General features: G+C 39.5%; 1 protein-coding gene across 1 annotated transcript in view; it reads left to right on the top strand.

Annotated features, from left to right (window-relative positions):
* The window catches only part of LOC143803786 (uncharacterized), an 80,081-nt gene that overhangs the window by 41,597 nt on the left and 18,060 nt on the right, over positions 1-20,424 (top strand). Inside the window, exons 3-6 of the mRNA XM_077281553.1 lie at positions 26-123; positions 4,662-4,706; positions 6,333-6,503; positions 9,491-9,737. Of these exons, the coding sequence (XP_077137668.1) occupies positions 26-123; positions 4,662-4,706; positions 6,333-6,503; positions 9,491-9,737 (561 nt within the window). The remainder of the gene's footprint in view (positions 1-25; positions 124-4,661; positions 4,707-6,332; positions 6,504-9,490; positions 9,738-20,424) is intronic.

Below are 20,424 nucleotides of genomic sequence, written 5' to 3'. Positions count from 1 at the left end.
CCTACTTTTTCTATTTTGTTAACAGCTTCTTCCTTAACCAATGTTTTTCCATTCTGGGGAGTCATCCTAATATGTCTTGCTGTTATCCTTGGAGTGATTGCAATCATAACCACAATCTTTTTGGTAAGTTTATGTCCGTTTTGTTTACTTTAAAGATTAATGTTCCTCACCTTACTGCAGTCTGTGGTCCCCAAAAAAACTCCTCAGTTCCACAAACTAGTAGATGGGAGGAGGAGGGGGACGTTGCTGCATTTTATTTCTGTGTCTGTGATACTGCATTCAGTAGGTAGGGAGGGGTAAGTGAGGAGAGCTCTGATTCACTCGGAATAACAAAGTGCCCTCCCCTGCTCAGTAGACAAGCACTGATAATAGTAAAGTGCCCTCCCCTGCTCAGCAGGCAAGGACTAATAATAGTAAAGTGCTCTACCCTACTCAGCAAGTAAAAACTGATAATATTAAACTGCCCTCCCCTGATCATTAGACAAGGACTGATAATAGTAAATTTCACTCCCCAGCTTAGCAGACAAGCACTGATAATAGTAAAATCCCCTCCTCTGCTTAGTAGACATGGACTGATAATAGTAAAATCCCCTCCTCTGCTTAGCAAACATGGACTGATAATAGTAAAGTGCCCTTGTCTGCTCAGGAGGAAAGGACTGATAATAGTAGAGTGCCCTCCTCTGGTTAGCAGGCAAGGACTGATAATAGTAAAGTGGTCTAACCTGATCAGCAGGTAAGGACTGATAATAGTAAAGTGGTCTACCCTGATCAGCAGGCAAGGACTGATAATAGTAAACTACTCTAACCTGATCAGCAGGGAAGGACTAATAACAGTAAAGTGCCCTCCTCTGCTTAGCAGGCAAGGACTGCTACCTGGCGCTCGAGCCCAACACATCACTGATCGGGTGGACAGATTACTGGGAGGGGCTGGTGAGGATCCAGCGGTCATAGTGCACATTGGCACAAATGACAAAGTTAGAGGTAGGTGGAAGGTCCTTAAAAACGATTTCAGGGAATTAGGCTGCAAGCTGAAAGCAAGGACCTCCAAAGTGGTATTTTCCGAAATACTGCCTGTACCACGTGCCACGCCAGAGAGGCAACGGGAGATTAGGGACGTTAATAAGTGGCTCAAGAATTGGTGTAGGAAGGAGGGGTTTGGGTTCCTGCAGAACTGGGCTGACTTCTCAGTTGGCTACAGGTTCTACACTAGGGACAGGCTGCACCTCAATGGGGAAGGTGCAGCTGTGCTGGGGGAGAAAATGGCTAGAAGGTTGGAGGCGTGTTTAAACTAGAGATTGGGGGAGGGTATTCATTTTATAAGAGGGGAAGATAGTGCAGATAGAGACCTGGGCACAAATAAGGAAGTTGGGGGTGGCGGTGGCATGGGGGCTGGGGTTAGAATAATTAATAATTTAAGAAAGACTAGAGATGCAGAGAGATACATAAAATGTATGTATACTAATGCCAGAAGCCTCGCCAACAAAATGGACGAATTAAAATTAATGTTGTTGGAGCATAATTATGACACGGTGGGGAACTCTGAAACATGGCTGGATGAGAGCCATGACTGGGCTGTTAACATGCAGGGCTATAGTCTGTTCAGAAATGACCGAACGGATAAGCGAGGGGGAGGTGTGAGTCTATATGTAAAATCATCCTTAAAACCCATCCGGCGTGATAATAAAGGTGAATCTAATGAAAATGTAGAGTCCCTGTGGGTGGAGATAAGGGGAGGGGGAAAAAATAATAAATGACTGATAGGGGTTTGTTATAAGTCTCCAAAAATAATGGAAGCAACGGAGAATACCCTCGTAAAGCAAATAGATGAAGCTGCGACTCAAGGAAAAGTCATTATTATGGGGGACTTCAACTACCCTGAAATAGATTGGGGAACAGAAACCTGCAGTTCCAGCAAAGGTAATCGGTTTTTGACAACTATGAGAGACAATTACCTTTCACAACTGGTTCAGGACCCAACAAGAAGGGGGGCACTGCTAGACCTGATATTAACCAACAGGCCAGACCGCATATCATATATAAGGGTTGGGGGTCACTTGGGGAATAGTGATCACAAAATTTTAAGTTTTCATGTATCCTTTAATAAGATGTGTAGTAGAGGGGTGACAAGGACTCTAAACTTCAGGAGGGCAAATTTCCAACAGATGAGAGAGGATCTTGGTGCAATTAACGAGGATGATATCCTGAGACATAAAAGTACATAAAGAAAATGGGAGACGTTTATTAGCATCCTGGATAGGACCTGTGCACAATATATACCGTATGGGAATAAACATACTAGAAATAGGACGAAAATATAGCTAAATAGAGCTGTAAGGGGCGCAATAAGGGACAAAAAGAAAGCATTTAGAGAATTAAAGGAATTAGGTAGTGATGAGGTATTAAATAAATACAGAAAATTTAATAAATCCTGTAAAAAGCAAATCAAGGCAGCAAAGATTGAGACAGAGAGACTCATTGCCAGAGAGAGTACAAATAACCCCAAAATATTCTTTAACTACATAAATAGTAAGAAACTAAAAAAATGATAGTGTTGGCCCCCTTAAAAATAGTCTGGGTGAAATGGTGGATGAGGATGAGGAAAAAGCCAATCTGCTAAATGACTTTTTTTCATCAGTATTTACACAAGAAAATCCCATGGCAGACAATATGATCAGTGATAACAAAAATTCCCCATTAAGTGTCACCTGCTTAACCCAGCAGGAAGTACGGCGGTGTCTAAAAATCAGAAAAATTGACAAATCTCTGGGCCCGGATGGGATACACCCCCGAGTACTGCAGGAATTAAGTACAGTCATTGATAGACCATTATGTTTCATCTTTAAAGACTTCATAATAACAGGGTCTGTACCACAGGACTGGCGTATAGCAAATATGGTGCCAATATTAAAAAAAGGGACAAAAACTGAACTCGGAAATTATAGGCCAGTAAGCTTAACCTCTACTGTGGGTAAAATCCTGGAGGGCATTCTAAGGGATGCTATACTGGGGTATCTGAAGAGGAATAACTTCATGACCCAGTATCAGCACGGGTTTACTAGGGACCGTTCATGTCAGACTAATCTGATCAATTTCTATGAAGAGGTAAGTTCCGGACTGGACCAAGGGAACCCAGTGGACGTAGTGTATATGGACTTTTCAAAAGCTTTTGATACGGTGCCACACAAAAGGTTGATACATAAAATGAGAATAATGGTGATAGGGGAAAATATGTGTAAGTGGGTTAAGAGCTGGCTCAGGGATAGGAAACAAAGGGTGGTTATTAATGGAGCACGCTCGGACTGGGTCGCGGTTAGCAGTGGGGTACCACAGGGGTCAGTATTAGGCCCTCTTCTTTTTAACATATTTATTAATGATCTTGTAGGGGGCATACAGAGTAGAATTTCAATATTTGCAGATGACACTAAACTCTGCAGGGTAATCAATACAGAGGAGGACAATTTTATATTACAGTATGATTTATGTAAACTAGAAGCTTGGGCTGATAAATGGCAAATGAGCTTTAATGGGGATAAATGTAAGGTCATGCACTTGGGTAGAAGTAATAAGATGTATAACTATGTGCTTAATTCTAAAACTCTGGGCAAAACCGTCAATGAAAAAGACCTGGGTGTATGGGTGGATGACAAACTCACATTTAGTGGCCAGTGTCAGGCAGCTGCTACAAAGGCAAATAATGGGATGCATTAAAAGAGGCATAGATGCTCATGAGGAGAACATAATTTTACCTCTATACAAGTCACTAGTTCGACCACACTTAGAATACTGTGCACAGTTCTGGTCTCCGCTGTATAAGAAAGACATAGCTGAACTAGAGCGGGTGCAGAGAAGAGCGACCAAGGTTATTAGAGGACTGGGGGGTCTGCAATACCAAGATAGGTTATTACACTTGGGGCTATTTAGTTTGGAAAAACGAAGGCTAAGGGGTGATCTTATGTTAATGTATAAATATATGAGGGGACAGTACAAAGACCTTCCTGATGATCTTTTTAACCATAGACCTGAGACAGGGACAAGGGGGCATCCTCTATGTCTGGAGGAATAAAGGTTTAAGCATAATAACAGACGCAGATTCTTTACTGTAAGAGCAGTGAGACTATGGAACTCTCTGCCGTATGATGTTGTAATGAGTGATTCATTACTTAAATTTAAGAGGGGCCTGGATACCTTTCTGGAAAAGTATAATGTTACAGGGTATATACACTAGATTCCTTGTTAGGGTGTTGATCCAGGGAACTAGTTTGATTGCCGTATATGGAGTCGGGAAGGAATTTTTTTCCCCATGGTGGAGCTTACTCTTTGCCACATGGTTTTTTTTGCCTTCCTCTGGATCAACATGTTAGGGCATGTTAGGTTAGGCTATGGGTTGAACTAGATGGACTTAAAGTTTTCCTTCAACCTTAATAACTATGTAACTATGTTACTATGTAATAGTAAAGTATCCTCCCCTGGTAGAGAAGGAGGGAAGGACTGATAACAATAAAGTGCCTTCCCCTGCTCAGCAGGCAAGGACTGCACGGTTATGGAATATTCAAAAAGAGCCAGGTGGTACAACATTTGTAGCTGCCTGACCAGTGACTTGTATGAAAAAAATTAAAGTTATTGTAAAGTACTGATATGATTATTTTTTCTTTCCTTAACAGTCTGTGTACAGCTTAAGAAGACGTCGCATGAACTACAATGTCAGTGTCTAACGAGGAAGAAACTCCATAGTCAGAAATCAGCTACAAGGATTTTTGCAAAAAATCAAAAAATAATACAGTATCGGTCAACTAGTTCAATGTTTTGTACAATGAGAACATCCTCTTGTGGGCAAATACCTATGACTGACGTTTAGTGATGAGGGCTCCAGAGTTTATTCAGTATACCAAAAGGGTCATTGTTGAAGCTTTGATGCTCCCTACATGGCACCCCTAGACATCAAGGGATGTCTTGTCAACAAGGTTTAATCAGAGGAACCCTTGTTGGGTACCCCATCTTGTAGAGCCTCAAAAAATGTTAATTGGAAAACACTAGCCAACACTGGAGTAAAATATGATCCAAGGAGCTTGGCCAGGGGGTGGAGGTGCAATAAATAAAAAGACAGCGTAAAGGTGGATCCAGGTGATCAAGGGAGAGCATGTTATAATTATATATAAATATATATGTGTATATACATTATTTACATTAAATATTACTTGATTGAAATGTACCTCTGATGGTCAGTAGTGGTATTGCTGGCAACACCATAGCCAATCAGGGAGTGGCTTGTATAATGTCATGAATACTTTTGCTATCTATACTATATATATGTGTTATATGCATGTAAAACAGCTATTCAAAGCAAGGAAATAAAGATGTTATATATTATGTTACATATTTTACGTTATAAATAACATGATTTTGTCTCTTGGCTCAATGGAGTGCAAGCTCCTATTTCCAAAACGATGGTAATTTTGTCAATGGTTTACCATGGCAGCTGCAGGCTTGCAGAAGGTTTAAATCACTCCCCCTTTTCCAACTTCAAAAATAAAGAAATATAAAAAATGAAAACAACAATAAAAATATACATATTTGGTATTGCGCCCCCAAAAAAGTACAATCTATCAAACTATAAAAGTATTTAAACTGCAGGTCAAATGGCAGAACTGTCTGGAGTCTTTAAATTCTAATGGGTCTGTCTCAACTTCTTGTAGGGTTCCAGCTATCTGGTAGCCACTTGGATTTGCACCGGCACTGGGTTTTTATATCAAAACAGAATAAAGTTTATTGTCCATCATAAACTTTACAGTTCCAAAACGAAAACAGCTTTTCTCCAGTACAAATGAATAACATAAACAGTACTTTCTTCAAGCACAATGAAATAAAGTAAATGCAGCAGCCTCACCAATCTCAATACTCTTGTAGTATCAGCTCAAGCAGTTTTAAATGCATTCACCAAACAAACACATCTCCAGCGCAAACTCCACACTGCCGATCTAACCCAGCTGGTATTATTAGGGCTGTAAACACGACGGGATGGATTATGGGAATGACCTTTCCCACCCAGACTCTTTCGGTCGCTCCTAAATCCTGGACCCAAAATCCAGTCAAACTAAAAAGTTCTCAATAGCCCAGTGTTACTGGAACAGACTCTACATTAGTGAGGCCAACCACCTCGGTGGCACATATCTGCCATTCAGGACCATACCTCCTGATTCTTACATTCTGAAATGAGTACAATAGCAAAGTGCTTGTAAAACAAGTGACTTTTCAGTTTACTTCTTATTTAAAATCCTATCCATACTCAAGAATGGAGAAATTTTAAATTTTACTGTTTACTGCTCATTGCCCAGGCTACCGACCACATCAGCAGTCTATCAGGAGAGGCCGGATCCCTAGGCAAGGAGCGCATTCTTGTTAGCTCTTTGTTAATTGCTATACATCATGCAAGCGCTGCACTGGAGCTGGTGGTTGGATCATTGGATTCAGTTTCATATTCCATGTGCTCCTCTGATGCTGAAGAGGCAAATCTGCCGCTGCTGGCACCATCTGAAGGAGCATGGTTCGAACTAGCAGTGCAGCTAGGCCACAGCTCCGAAATGTCTGCCATCAGGAATGCACCATTACTGGAAAACAGGAAGCCAGGACACTGAGGAGCTGTTTAAGATAGAAGATGAGATTAACATAGTCAAGTAGTATTTTTTTTATCCCAGTTCCCATCCAAAAATAGGGATAGATTTGCAAATATAAACGTAAGATAAATAAGCATCAAAAAAATTCTAGATAAGTTACAAAAAACAAATTACAGCAATTGGCAGCAATATTGGATATTATAACAGTAATTGTACTGACAGGAAAGTTGCAAATCAATGCTACAATGGAGGAAAATAAGTATTTGATACACTGCTGATTTTACAAGTTTTCCCAGAAAGAATGGAGAGGTCTGTAATTTTTATCGTAGGTACACTTCAACTGTGAGAGACAGAATCTAAAAATAAAAACCTAAAAATCAAATTGTATGAGTTTTAAATATTTAAATTGCATTTTATTGCATGAAATAAGTATTTGATCACTGAAAACCAGCAAGAATTCTGGCTCTCACAGACCTGTTAGTTTTTCTTTAAGAAGCCTCCTACTCTGCACTCATTACCTGTATTAATTGCACCTATTTGAACTCGTTACCTGTATAAAAGACACCTGTCCACACACTCAATCACACTCCAACCTCTCCACCATGGCCAAAGGCCAAAGAGCTGTCTAAGGACACCAGTGACAAAACTGTAGATCGGCACAAGGCTGGGATGGGCTACAGGACAATAGGCAAGCAGCTTGGTGAGAAGGCAACAACTGTTGGCACAATTATTGGAACATGGAAGAAGCACAAGATGACTTTCAATCTTCCTCGGTCTGGGGCTTCATGCAAAATCTCGCCTTGTGGGGTAAGGATGATTCTGCGAAAGGTCAGGAAATAGCCCACAACTACACTGGAGGACCTGGGCAATGACCTGAAGAGAGCTGGGACCACAGTCTCAAACATTACCATCAGTAACACACTACGCCATCATGGATTAAAATCCTGCAGGGCACGAAGGTCTCCCTGCTCAAACCAGCACATGTTCAGGCCCGACTGAAGTTCACCAATGACCATCTGGATGATCCAGAGGAGGCATTGGAGATGGTCATGTGGTCAGATGAGAGCAAAATAGAACTTTTTTGGTATCAAAGCTACTCTCCGTTTTTGAAGGAAGGAGGATGAGTACAACCCCAAGAACACCGTCCCACCCATGAAGAATGGTGGGGGAATCATCATACTTTGGGGGTACTTTTATGCAAAGGGGACAGGATGACTGCACCATATTGAAGGGAGGATGAATAGGGTCATGTATCATGAGATTTTAGCCAACAACCTCTTTCCTTCAGTAACAGTATTGAAGATGGAATAAACACGGCACTCTGTAGGAGTGTAGTTTTTGGTGCTCGAGTAGGGTATCCCACCCTTAGAAACCAAATGTTCAGAATAACTCGGCACTCAAATATTTGTGAAAACAAAGAGAATTCAATTTATTTTGCGTCCAGACATAGAACCAATTGTTGTTAAACGTTTTTGGTCCAAAGAGGACCTTCCTCAGAACAGTTCAATGTTATCTAGAGCAATAACGTTTTTTATAACAACAGAAAAAAATTTTTTAAGCAAAATGTACATAGAAAATCAAAAGAATAAAGACATCAGAAAGATAGAATCCTATTGTCTGTCTGATATCGCTTGGTGATAGCTATAGTAATCAGCATATAAAAGTCAAAGCTTGAAAACATATAGATAAATAAACGTCGCAACATAAGATGTATCCGGGGAGCAGATGATATTTTCACAGGTCTAACCCCATGAACAGGGTTCAAAAAAAGTGATCTCACGGGGAGACATACTGAAAAGGATATATAGGCTCCTCAGCATATAAAGTGCAATTTCTTTGTAGATCTAGTTATATCATACGGACGGATTTCTTCCATGTAGCATGGAGTAAATGAGTGCACAGTGTAATGTACCTAAGGAAACAAATATAACAATGGTGTTTAGAATGTGCCATATCAACCCCCGTGGTAACAAGAACAAGATAAACAGCATTGTAGTGGTGGACATAGTGGTTCTGAATCAAGAGGCAGAAGGTGATAAAATGGACAGTGTATAGCACCTTTGTCCAGGCTGATCTGGTACTGCCCCACAGGTATTATGTGCAAATAGAGTGAATTGGGTTACGGGACTTGACATTCACCTGGAATATTTTGACAACACGAGTGGCCAGGCAGGGACTCCCTCTGTTATTTCTATCGGTGGTTTTGGCATAAAGGTCAGTAAAAAGTGTGCCATCAATATTTTTGTGCACCATAGTGTCCAGGAAGCTAATATTTTCTGTGCTGTACTGTAGGGTAAATTTCAGTACAGGCCATACGTTATTGATATGAGTATCAAAAAGAAGGAGTGTTTCAACTGGCCCATCCCAAACACAGAAGATGTCATCAATGAACCTTCGCCATGTTTTGGAATGCTGTTTGAATAATGGATGTACAAATACATGATCTTCCTCGAATGCCGCCATGTAGGCCACCGCATAAAGTGGCACTACATTCGAGCCCATCACGGTCCCGTCGCTGGATGTAAAAGGTGTCCTGGAACATAAAGTAGCTCTCCCTGAGGATGAGGCCCAACATGTCAGAACAAAAATGGCTGATTTTAGGATCAATGTTGGCTTCCGTCAATAGTCGGTCAGTGGCCTCCATCCCCTTAGTGTGAGTGATAGAAGTGTAAAGACTACTTGAGTAGTATGTGGTGGCCTACATGGCATCATTCAAGGAAGATCATGTATTTGTGCATCCATTATTCAAACAGCATTCCAAAACATGGCGAAGGTTCATTGATGACATCTTCTGTGTTTGAGATGGGCCAGTTGAAACACTCCTTCTTTTTGATACTCATATCAATAACGTATGGCCTGAATTGAAATTTACCTTACAGTACAGCACAGAAAATATTGGCTTCCTGGACACTATGGTGCACAAAAATATTGATGGCACACTTTTTACTGACCTTTATACCAAAACCACCGATAGAAATAGCCTCCTACAATTCACCAGTTTCCACCCTCTGGCGATAAAAAAATCCATCCCAATATCACAGTTCCAGAGGGTTGAGAGGATAGTCACTGATAATGATACCAGGAATCAGAGACTACAAGAAATGGAAGAGAAATTCTCTGATAGAGGTTATCCTAAGACACTTTTAACAGTGGCTAGACACTCAACCCCCAAGCCCAAAACGTCCGGGTCATGTATACCCTGTGTGAATACTTATCATCCTTACTCTAGGCGGGTTCAGGCCTCACTCCGTAGGCATTGGAGCATCTTGAGTAAAAGTTACCCCAATGTTCCCGAATTTCAGCAACCGTTTCTCTCCTGTTATCGTCGACCCTCGAACATCAAAGATAAGTTGGTAAGGGCGGATATTGGACCAAGCACCGGAGTACCCAGACAAGTTTTTGTACGTACGCAAAAATGGGGAACTTTCCCATGCCTCAGCTGTCTACAATGCAATAATATCCAAAAAGGAGACAGAATCTTCCACCCCACACTGGAAGGAGTATCCCCATAAAAGGCTTTTTTACCTGTGAATCCTCTTATGTGATCTACATGATAAAATGCCCCTGCGGTTTAGCCTACATAGGTGAGACAACCCAGGCAGTACGCGATAGAATATCGCAACATAAGTCAAACATACGCTGCAACAGAGATCATCTCCCCCTTCCACATCATTTCCGGACAATGGGACATAGTATTGCCCAACTTAGGTTCCAGGTCTTGGAGCAAATTGAACAAAGACGAAGGGGACAAAACAGGACTAAGCTGCTGAAAAAACGTGAATCCTATTGGATATTTACCCTACAGACTTTGGAACCAAAGGGACTCAACAGGGATTATGACATGTCCAGTTTTCTATAAATATGCCATTTTTTTAAACTGTATTAGGACATATGCTACTGAAATGTTGACATAGAAGTTAAATATTGGTGTGTTAATGAGTTGTGTTTAATCCACATTTTCCGTTCTTCTCTCTATAGAATCGATAGTCCTCCTCTTTGTCTCTCACTGGGCACCCTGCTCTTTCCACGGTATAGTATACGGTATATACAGCACTATATAACATTTCACAGTGCATTGTCTCCACTCATTCTCTGACACATTCACGAGCCGGCACCCCTATGTTGCATACATATAATTTATTCTACAAGTGGTTCTCCACAATAATTAGGCATTACCATATTGCTCCCCTTTCTTTCCCCCACAGGTAAATTGCACATTAAATATGGGAATCAATGGCACACATCACTGGCACAATAAGTGTTCTCTGGTGTTCGCATTTACTGCCCAATACACGTAATAACCATTAAGGGCAGGCTGCCAGGACTCTCGATGTCCGCTCATGGTGCTGGATTTGTAGCGCACACTCCCCCATACACGTGAGCGCTATGACGTGCGGTATCACGTGACACTAACTCCTGGGCACTTAAACCCGGAAGTGCTCACCCGCACACAGCGCACTTCCCCAGGTGACATAGAACGCCACCAGCGCTGGAGCTCTATAATGGTAAGCAGGCACCCTTTCTCCGCCACCATCCCTTTTACATTGCGGACCATTTACTCATATATTATCTCCTCAATAGAGCGTGGACCACCAAATTACCCATTGGCGTAGCACGCCACCCACCCTGGGTCAATACACTGGGTTAAGAGATCTACATGCGCGAGAGTTAACCCTCTCACCTCTTTATTAATGTTCTGCCTCTATCATTACAGCACATAGTATTGGGGATAACTCAAAATAACAGAGGGAGTCCCTGCCTGGCCATTCGTGTTGCCAAAATATTCCAGGTGAATGTCAGGTCCCGTAACCCAATTCACTCTTTTTGCACATGATACCTGTGGGGCAGTACCAGATTAGCCTGGACATAGGTGCTATACACTGTCCATTTTATCACCTTCTGCCTCTTGATTCAGAACCACTATGTCCACCACTACAATGCTGTTTATATATATATATCTTTTTCTTGTTACCACGGGGGTTGATATGGCACATTATAAACACCATTGTTATATTTCTTTCCTTAGGCTCCTTACACTTTGCACTCATTTACTCCATGCTACATGGAAGAAATCCGTTCGTATGACATAACTAGATCTACAAGGAAATTGCACTTTATATGCTGAGGAGCCTATATATCCTTTTCAGTATGTCTCCCCGTGAGAGCACCTCTTTTGAACCCTGTTCATGGGGTTAGACCTGTGAAAATATCATCTGCTCCCCAGATAAATCTTATGTTGCGATGTTTATTTATCTATATGTTTTCAAGATTTGACTTTTATATGCTGATTAGTATAGCTATCACCAAGCGATATCAGACAGACAATAGGATTCTATCTTTCTGATGTCTTTATTCTTTTGATTTTCTATGTACGTTTTGCTTAAAAAAAAAATGTCTGTTTTTGTAAAAAATTTTATTGCTCTAGATAACATTGAACTGTTCTGAGGAAGGTCCTCTTTGGACCGAAAACGTTTAACAACAATTGGTTCTATGTCTGGAAGCAAAATAAATTGAATTCTCTTCGCTTTCACAAATATTTGAGTGCCGAGTTCTGAACATTGAAGATGGGTCGTGGCTGGGTCTTCCAGCATGACAATGACCTGAAACACACAGCCAGAGCAGCTAAGGAGTGGCTCCGTAAGAAGCATTTCAAGGTCCTGTAGTGTCCTAGCCAGTCTCCAGACCTGAACCCAATAGAAAATCTTTGGAAGGAGCTGAAACTCAATGTTGCCCAGCGACAGCCCCGAAACCTGAAAGATCTGGAGAAGATCTGTATGGAGGAGGGGGCCAAAATCCCTGCTGCAGAGTGTGCAAACCTGGTGAAGAACTACAGGAAACGTCTGACCTCTGTAATTGCAAACAAAGGTTTCTGGACCAAATATTAAGTCCTTTTTTTTATCGTATCAAATACTTATTTCATGCAATAAAATGCAAATTAATTATGTAAAAATCATAGAATGGAATTTTCTGGATTTTGTTTTTAGATTCTGTGTATGTCTATACAACACTGTATAAAAACTTCTATTTTATGCCAAAAAATATAACAAAATGCAGAAAAGCAAAAACAGATTGCTGTGTAAGAGGAGACTGATTGATAGAATTGCGGCGCTGTAGCAGCATAAAAGCAGCAATCTTTCCCACCCTGGTGCTCTACAGTGACTCTCCTATCTCTATCCCTATCAATTACATTCATTTTCTTCTACTCACCCACTAAAGCTGCTTGTTCCAGTATCTTCTGCGTCGCAACATTTCCCCATTCACTTGCACTATGCTGCGATTTGGTAACAGCATATGGTGATTTTTTTTTTTTAGCTCTTTGACCTGTGGCCAAAATCACCTTGTCGCCCCAGCGGTTGGAGCATTTCTCAGTTTGGAGGATCAACGCGCTTTTCATTACTAAGACACTCAATGTATTTTATTGGACACCGTTTTCTTTCCCCTGTGATGGTGCTGTAAAGAAGTGGAATTTTTGCCATTGGGTTCCTCTGTATATGACAACTTACTGCGTGATCTCGGTGAGAGGAGCGTTCCTTAAAAAAAAAAGGTTGTGGAAAACATCTTTCAAAACAAATTATTGTCATTGCTTTTCCTTCTCGCGTCACCACGTATAATGACACAGAGTAAATCCGCCCTGGTGATCTTCACTTTTTATTTAGTTTTTAGTTACTGACGAGGAAGTGGGTGATAACTATAATTTGCATAGTGTAAGGCACATCTCACATTCCGCTGCTATTTCTGTTCCTCTACAAACCCAAAAGGTCATACAAGAAATACTGACACTTTGTGTATCTGACAAGGACACGTTACTCAGCAAGACGGCAAACAATGGACTCTCTCCTGTAATACCCAAAATATTACTGACAAGCACCGGCACCGAGCACGCTGTATGCAGAAAAGTATTGTACCCATTCCTACAGTGCACTGTGCTGAGCTCTAGATCAGGGATTCTGGCACATTGTTTTATGCATTTTGCTCTGAATTTGGGGAAAACACTTACGGTATATTAGTTGGTTTGTCATATTTACATGGATCTTGTATTCATGTATGGAAAACAGCAGAAAGATTGTAAAGTTTGATAATAATCAAAATTCACAATGGGGAGTGAATAATTTGGATTGCAACTGTATCTATAAACCTGTTTATCTATCTATCTATTATTTATCTATCTATTATCTATCTATCCATTATCTATCTATCTCTATCTATCATCTATCTATCTATTATCTATCTATTATCTATCTATTATCTATTATCTATCATCTATCTATTATCCATCTATCTATCATCTATCTATTATCTATCTATTATCTATCTATTATCTATCTATCTATTATCTATCTATTATCTATCTATCTATTATCTATCTATTATCTATATATTATCTATTATCTATCATCTATCTATTATCCATCTATCTATCTATCATCTATCTATTATCTATCTATTATCTATCTATCTATTATCTATCTATTATCCATCTATCTATCATCTATCTATTATCTATCTATTATCTATATATCTATTATCTATTATCTATCTATTATCTATCTATCTATCTGTTATCTATCTATCTATTATCTATTATCTATAATCTATCTATCTATTATCCATCTATCTATCTATCATCTATTATCTATCTATTATCTATCTATCTATTATCTATCTATTATCCATCTATCTATCATCTATCTATTATCTATCTATTATCTATCTATTATCTATATATCTATTATCTATTATCTATCTATTATCTATCATCTATCTATCTATCTATCTATCTATCTATCTGTCTATCTATTATCTGTCTATCTATTATCTATCTATTATCTATCTATTATCTGTCATCTATTTATCTATCTATCTATCTATCTATCTATCTATCTATCTACCTATTATCTATCTATCTATCTATCTATTATCTATCTATCTATTATCTATCTATGTATATATTATCTATCTATCTATCTATCTGTTATCTATTACTCATCTACCTATTGTCTATCTACTTATTATTTATCTACAGTATCTATTATCTTCTATCTATCATCTATCTATTATCTATCTACCTATAATTTATCTATTTATTATCTATCTAACTATTATCTAACTATCTATCTATCTAGAAGAAAAATGGAACAGCACCGTATAGATAAATTCAGGGTGCAAGGACCTCCAAACAAATATCCATTTGTATAAATAATAGAAAAAAAAGGAGGCAGCACTCCAATAAATGATGAAAAAAGTTGACTTTATTAGCCTATGTGGTGTGATTACACCATATGGGCTAATAAAGTCCACTTTTTTTCATCATTTATTGGAGTGCTGCCTTCTTTTTCTTATCTATCTATCTATCTATCTATCTATCTATCTATCTATTATCTATCATCTATTTATTATCTATTATACAGCTCTGGCAAAAATTAAGAGACCATTGCAAAATGTTCAGTTTGTCTGATTTTTCTCTTTATAGGTATATATTTGAGTAAAATGTAAATTGTTCTTTTATTCTATAAACTTCTGACAACATGTCTCCGAATTTCCAAGCAATAAATTTAGTATTTTTTTTTCTGAAAAGGAAAAATGGTCAAAAAACCCCCCCAGTGCTTTCAGACCGCAAATAATGCAAAGAAAACAAGTTCATAATCATTTAGAAACAACAATACTAATGTTTTAACTCAGGAAGAGTTCAGAAATCAATATTTTCAGACCAAAATGAAGTTACTTTTTCCATTGACAACCACTGATTGGTAGTGACGTTCCATGTAAGCCAGAAGAGTCAATCTCTCATCTCTCTCTTCCAGCTCAGACCGAGCATCAGTGGCCGCTGAGTGGTTGTAGAGCGTATAAAAATAGTGAAGAACCCATTAAAATTTACTTTGAGTTCTCAAGTGTTAGCTTGTTGGTCGACCCACAGCTGAAAATCTTGTCCCTCAATGTCGAAGTGTTAATTCATGCATTTTCTCACTCTACAAAAGTGAATAACAGAAAGGGGACAACTTCTACTCAATTTAGTGTAGGTGAACAGAGCATAACGGACCACCACTGGTGATCTTGTTTTTGGGATCTATTAGCGTCCCAATATCCTGAGTAATATAAGTCATAAAGTTGTTGACCCCAATTGGCGATGATCCAACATTCTACCCCATCTCCATTATTCAACAGTGAAAAATAAACTATGCCTCTACTACATCGCTTTTTTTATTTATTTATCTTAGTATTTGACGGACATCGGCTCAATCTCAAGCCATGGTGATTTGATGGATGAACTCTCTGTAGGAAGATCCATCTTGTGCAAGTCTAGATAGGTCCACCAGGGTTTTCTCTGTCATTACCTTCATAACATCAAGCATTGGGTTACTGGTCTTCTTCTTCGTCTTGTTCCTTCTACTCTTCCGACCATAAGTTCCTTCTTCAGTCATCGCTCTCTTTGTATGATGTGTCCAGTCGTACTTTGATGATCCTTGCTTAGCGTGACATTTTTTACTTGATTTGTTCCAAGATTAATTAGTTTGTTCTTCTGGCTAGCCATGGTATTGGTAACATCCATCTCCAGCACCACATTTCGAAGGCGTTGATTCTTCTTCTGTCTTGTTTCTTTATTGTCTACTACATCTACGTGTGTCTATTCTATTTTTAAAGTTTGCAAACTTTATGACTTTTTTGTGAGACAGATTTTAAGGACTTTTCAAACTTTGCTTCCTCTCTACTCCTGCTACTTTCATTTCCTAAATGACAAATTGTTTTTACCCTTCCAGTCTATATATAGAAACTCCACCCTTACCAGACACCCAGATATCTGACCCAAAGGAATACATACGTTACTTTGTGATTGTCACACATGAGGTCATTGATCACACACCTTGGTGCACTCCCTGCTTCCTATATGTCTTAATGTACACATATATATGTGTGTCTTCTCTGTTATATACTGTACATAAAGGGAGAAGGAGAATACATTCTGGGCATTTCACCTCCAGGAAGACCTTTCTGGATATTTATTTTCTTGTGCCAAAGTGACTTCTTTGCTGTCTTCTACTTTGGTTCAATACTTTTATGTAATATTTATTCATAATGTATACTGCGGGGACCACACAAGTGATTATCCTGGGGATTGTACTGTTACTGACAGGTAAGAAAATTACACTATTACACATTATATTCTATTCTATCACAATTTATCTTATTGTGCATTTATTATATCAATTTTTATTGAATTTACCCCTATTTTGTTGGAATTTTGCTTCAGTTTTAAATTGTATTTATTTCATATTGTTTTATGCTTTTTATCGTACTTTGCATTTTATACTATACTGTGTTTTTAATTTGCTTTTACGCCAAATTATTTACTGTTTTTTATTCTATTTAATTAAATTGTATCATAAGGAATGGAATTAGATTTTTTGTTATGTTACACTTATTTTTTTTTACTGATATACTTATGGTAATTAAATTTATGATATTATTAATTATATTATGTTCAATTTAGTTTATTATTTTACTTGCACGGTATGGTGTGTTCAACACTATATTTAATTATAACTGGCTTTATTTTTAGAATATTTTTGTAGGTAGATGGAAATAATAATAATAACTATTTCTTAGATTTTGGTAGCTTAGAAATGACCATTAGTAGAGACTCGGCTGTGTCACCCGCTATACTAGGTGGCTCTAATTATTTTTTCAAATTTTTTGTAGCTATAGAACTTTAGATGCTTTTCTGTTTTCTTTGGACAATGAACTTTTACTATGTATTTTCTGTAGTAACTCTTGATATTTCACACATAATGCATAGAACAATATCTGGTCATGTACCTATGAGCGCACACCTATGTAGTGTAGCAGTGAGATCGATGTGCAAATTACATAGAATTGTCAGCAGACCCTCAAAATCATAAGATCTATAGGTGTACAATAACAAGTTGAATAACAGTGTCTTAAAGTTACAGCTCCCTCACTTTCAGAAGTCTCAAATCAAGAAGATCTTGAATAGCTACAGTCTGAAAAATCCTCAATTGTTCAAATTCGGTGATTTTTTTTTCATAAGTGCATGTATTTTGGGCTAAAAATCATTTTTGCAATTGGGTGTTATTAAAAATGTTGCACCGTTTAAATTTTACAGGCTTTTTGTTTCCCGACACATTCAACTTTGATGTGGTCTGTGGTCATTATTAATCAGCTTAAAGCAGGTCAGAAAAAGACAGATAAAAAAACTTAAAGACTCTCCCATCAGACCGTCACAACAAGCTCAGTGACAGAGTCTCAGCTAACTCATTTTGCATCCAGCAATAGACAGGACAACACAGAGGCCATAGAAGGCAAACGGTGCAACATTTTTTATGAAAAATGATTTTTAGCCCCAAATTAATGTATTTAAGTAAAAAAAAAGTGGTTCAAATAGTGTAAAGTAAAAAAAAAAAAAGATGCATATTTTGTCATTAAAGTCACTCCTTTTGTCTTTTTCCCCCAATATTATCTGTCTATTATGGGTGCAATGCATACTTCATACAATAAAATATTGGTGGGGAAAAATTTCTATGATGTGAGGGGATTGATTCTATCACCAGAAAAGATGTGAAAAAAGGAGGTACAAAGAGGCCGGGACTATTAGATACTTCATTAGCAAACATTTCCTTGTTTTCTGGATAAAAGCATTCCGCGGCCATTCATCGGGGATCCGATAGAGTCGGAGAACTCACAGTGCAAATACATTGAGTAACTGACTGTGGCACGCCTGCTCACCTCTCACCTTGGTTAGCCACCTTGTTTACCTAGCTTATCAGCTTTCTATAGGTTGTTGGTTAAGATCTCCCATCTACATGACTGTATCGTATCACTGAGCGGACTAGATACATGACTTCATGCTCCGGCCACAGTGGCGTCATGTTTCCATTACTCCTGATGAACAGAATAACATAGCACAACACTCTACCTTATCCAATAAAAAATGGAAACCTGACAATCGAATTATTATTCATTCAGATCCATTAGGATCTGTTACAAAATGGATCCTATGGATCCATTACATTCGACTATATGGAACCCATGACACTGGTGGTAACTCAACCTCGTAGAATCGGACATTAGTGATGCAAACTTACATGAATGTTTTGGTACAAATGTTATATGTAGACCCTTACATCAAGTAAAACTGGGTTATCACAATGTCAGGGTCCCCAATCACCACTTCATTGGTGGTTTTTAATGTCCATGGCCCTGATTCATTGAAGTATTTAAGCCAGAATTCTGGTCTAAAAAAACTTTAAAAAGTTGCAACAATTTTGAGCAACGCAAAGCTGCCCAAATTGTTTGTGACTTTTGGTCAGGGTGTTAGTGTAATACCCCAGGTAACCGGTTGTTACAGTGGCATTGCTTTCCTCATGGGGAGAATGATGCCATGCTTGGAAGTGTGGAAGGATCCCTTTAACAGGTCTTCAGCACATACAACACCGTTCTGACTCCAGGCCAGAAGGGGGAGCTCTACACCCGACTTCAGGGGTGCTGCTCTCTCTGGTCAGGAGGAGGAGTCAGTTGCTAGGCAGTTGCTAGGCAGTTGGGGAGAGTTAGTCAGTTGGTGAGAGGAGAGCGAGGAGTGAGGAAGGAGAGCTGGGGCCATGCAGATTATTATTATTATTATTTATTGTTATAGCGCCATTTATTCCATGGCGCTTTACAAGTGAGGAGGGGTATACATAATAAAAACAAGTACAATAATCTTGAACAATACAAGTCATAACTGGTACAGTAGGAGAGAGGACCCTGCCCGCGAAGGCTCACAATCTACAAGGGATGGGTGAGAATACAGTAGGTGAGGGTAGAGCTGGTCATGCAGCGGTTTGGTCGATCGGTGGTTACTGCAGGTTGTAGGCTTGTCGGAAGAGGTGGGTCTTCAGATTCTTTTTGAAGGTTTCAATGGTGGGCGAGAGTCTGATGTGTTGTGGTAGAGGGTTCCAGAGTAGGGGTGATACGCGAGAGAAATCTTGTATACGATTGTGGGAAGAGGAGATAAGAGGGGAGTAGAGAAGGAGATCTTGTGAGGATCGGAGGTTGCGTGCAGGTAAGTATCGGGAGACGAGGTCACAGATGTATAGAGGAGACAGGTTGTGGATGGCTTTGTATGTCATGGTTAGGGTTTTGTACTGGAGTCTCTGGGTAATGGGGAGCCAGTGAAGGGATTGACAGAGGGGAGAGGCCGGAGAATAGCGGGGGGACAGGTGGATTAGTCGGGCAGCAGAGTTTAGAATAGATTGGAGGGGTGCGAGAGTGTTTGAGGGGAGGCCACAGAGCAGGAGGTTGCAGTAGTCAAGGCGAGAGATGATGAGGGCATGGACTAGGGTTTTTGCAGATTCTTGGTTGAGGAATGAACGGATTCGTGCAATATTTTTGAGTTGAAGTTGCAGATGAGTAATTCTGCAGCTCCTGGGAAGGAAAAAGAGAGCAGAGCAACTTGTAAAGAGACTAAAAGGAGGAAAGAGCAAAGGCAAAGTGGAGAGCTGGAGAGAGAAGTTGTGACTGAGCTTCCTCCACGCTGAGCGCATATACCGGTAGCCAGAAGACCAAGGTTGTGTGGGTAACTTCATGCCCCATGGCAGAAACCAGCGGACAGCTGGATTTCAAGTTACCTGTGCACCATTAACACCGGAGGACACAGTAACAGATAGAGCCCGGGTCGTGATAGAGATCCTGTAAAAAGACTCGAGTTACCTGTCATATGGGTTACTGTCCTAACTAAAGGGGGACAGAGAGAGAACGTGAGGACCTTGTGTGAGGCCTAAGGCAGCAAGGGACTACAACAACACAGCCCTAGAAGGAAGGC

Source organism: Ranitomeya variabilis, chromosome 2 (genome assembly GCF_051348905.1).
Source record: "Ranitomeya variabilis isolate aRanVar5 chromosome 2, aRanVar5.hap1, whole genome shotgun sequence".
Taxonomy (NCBI): Eukaryota; Metazoa; Chordata; class Amphibia; order Anura; family Dendrobatidae; genus Ranitomeya; species Ranitomeya variabilis.
The sequence above is the reverse complement of the archived record's forward strand: the minus strand, read 5'-3'. Positions and strand labels throughout refer to the sequence as shown.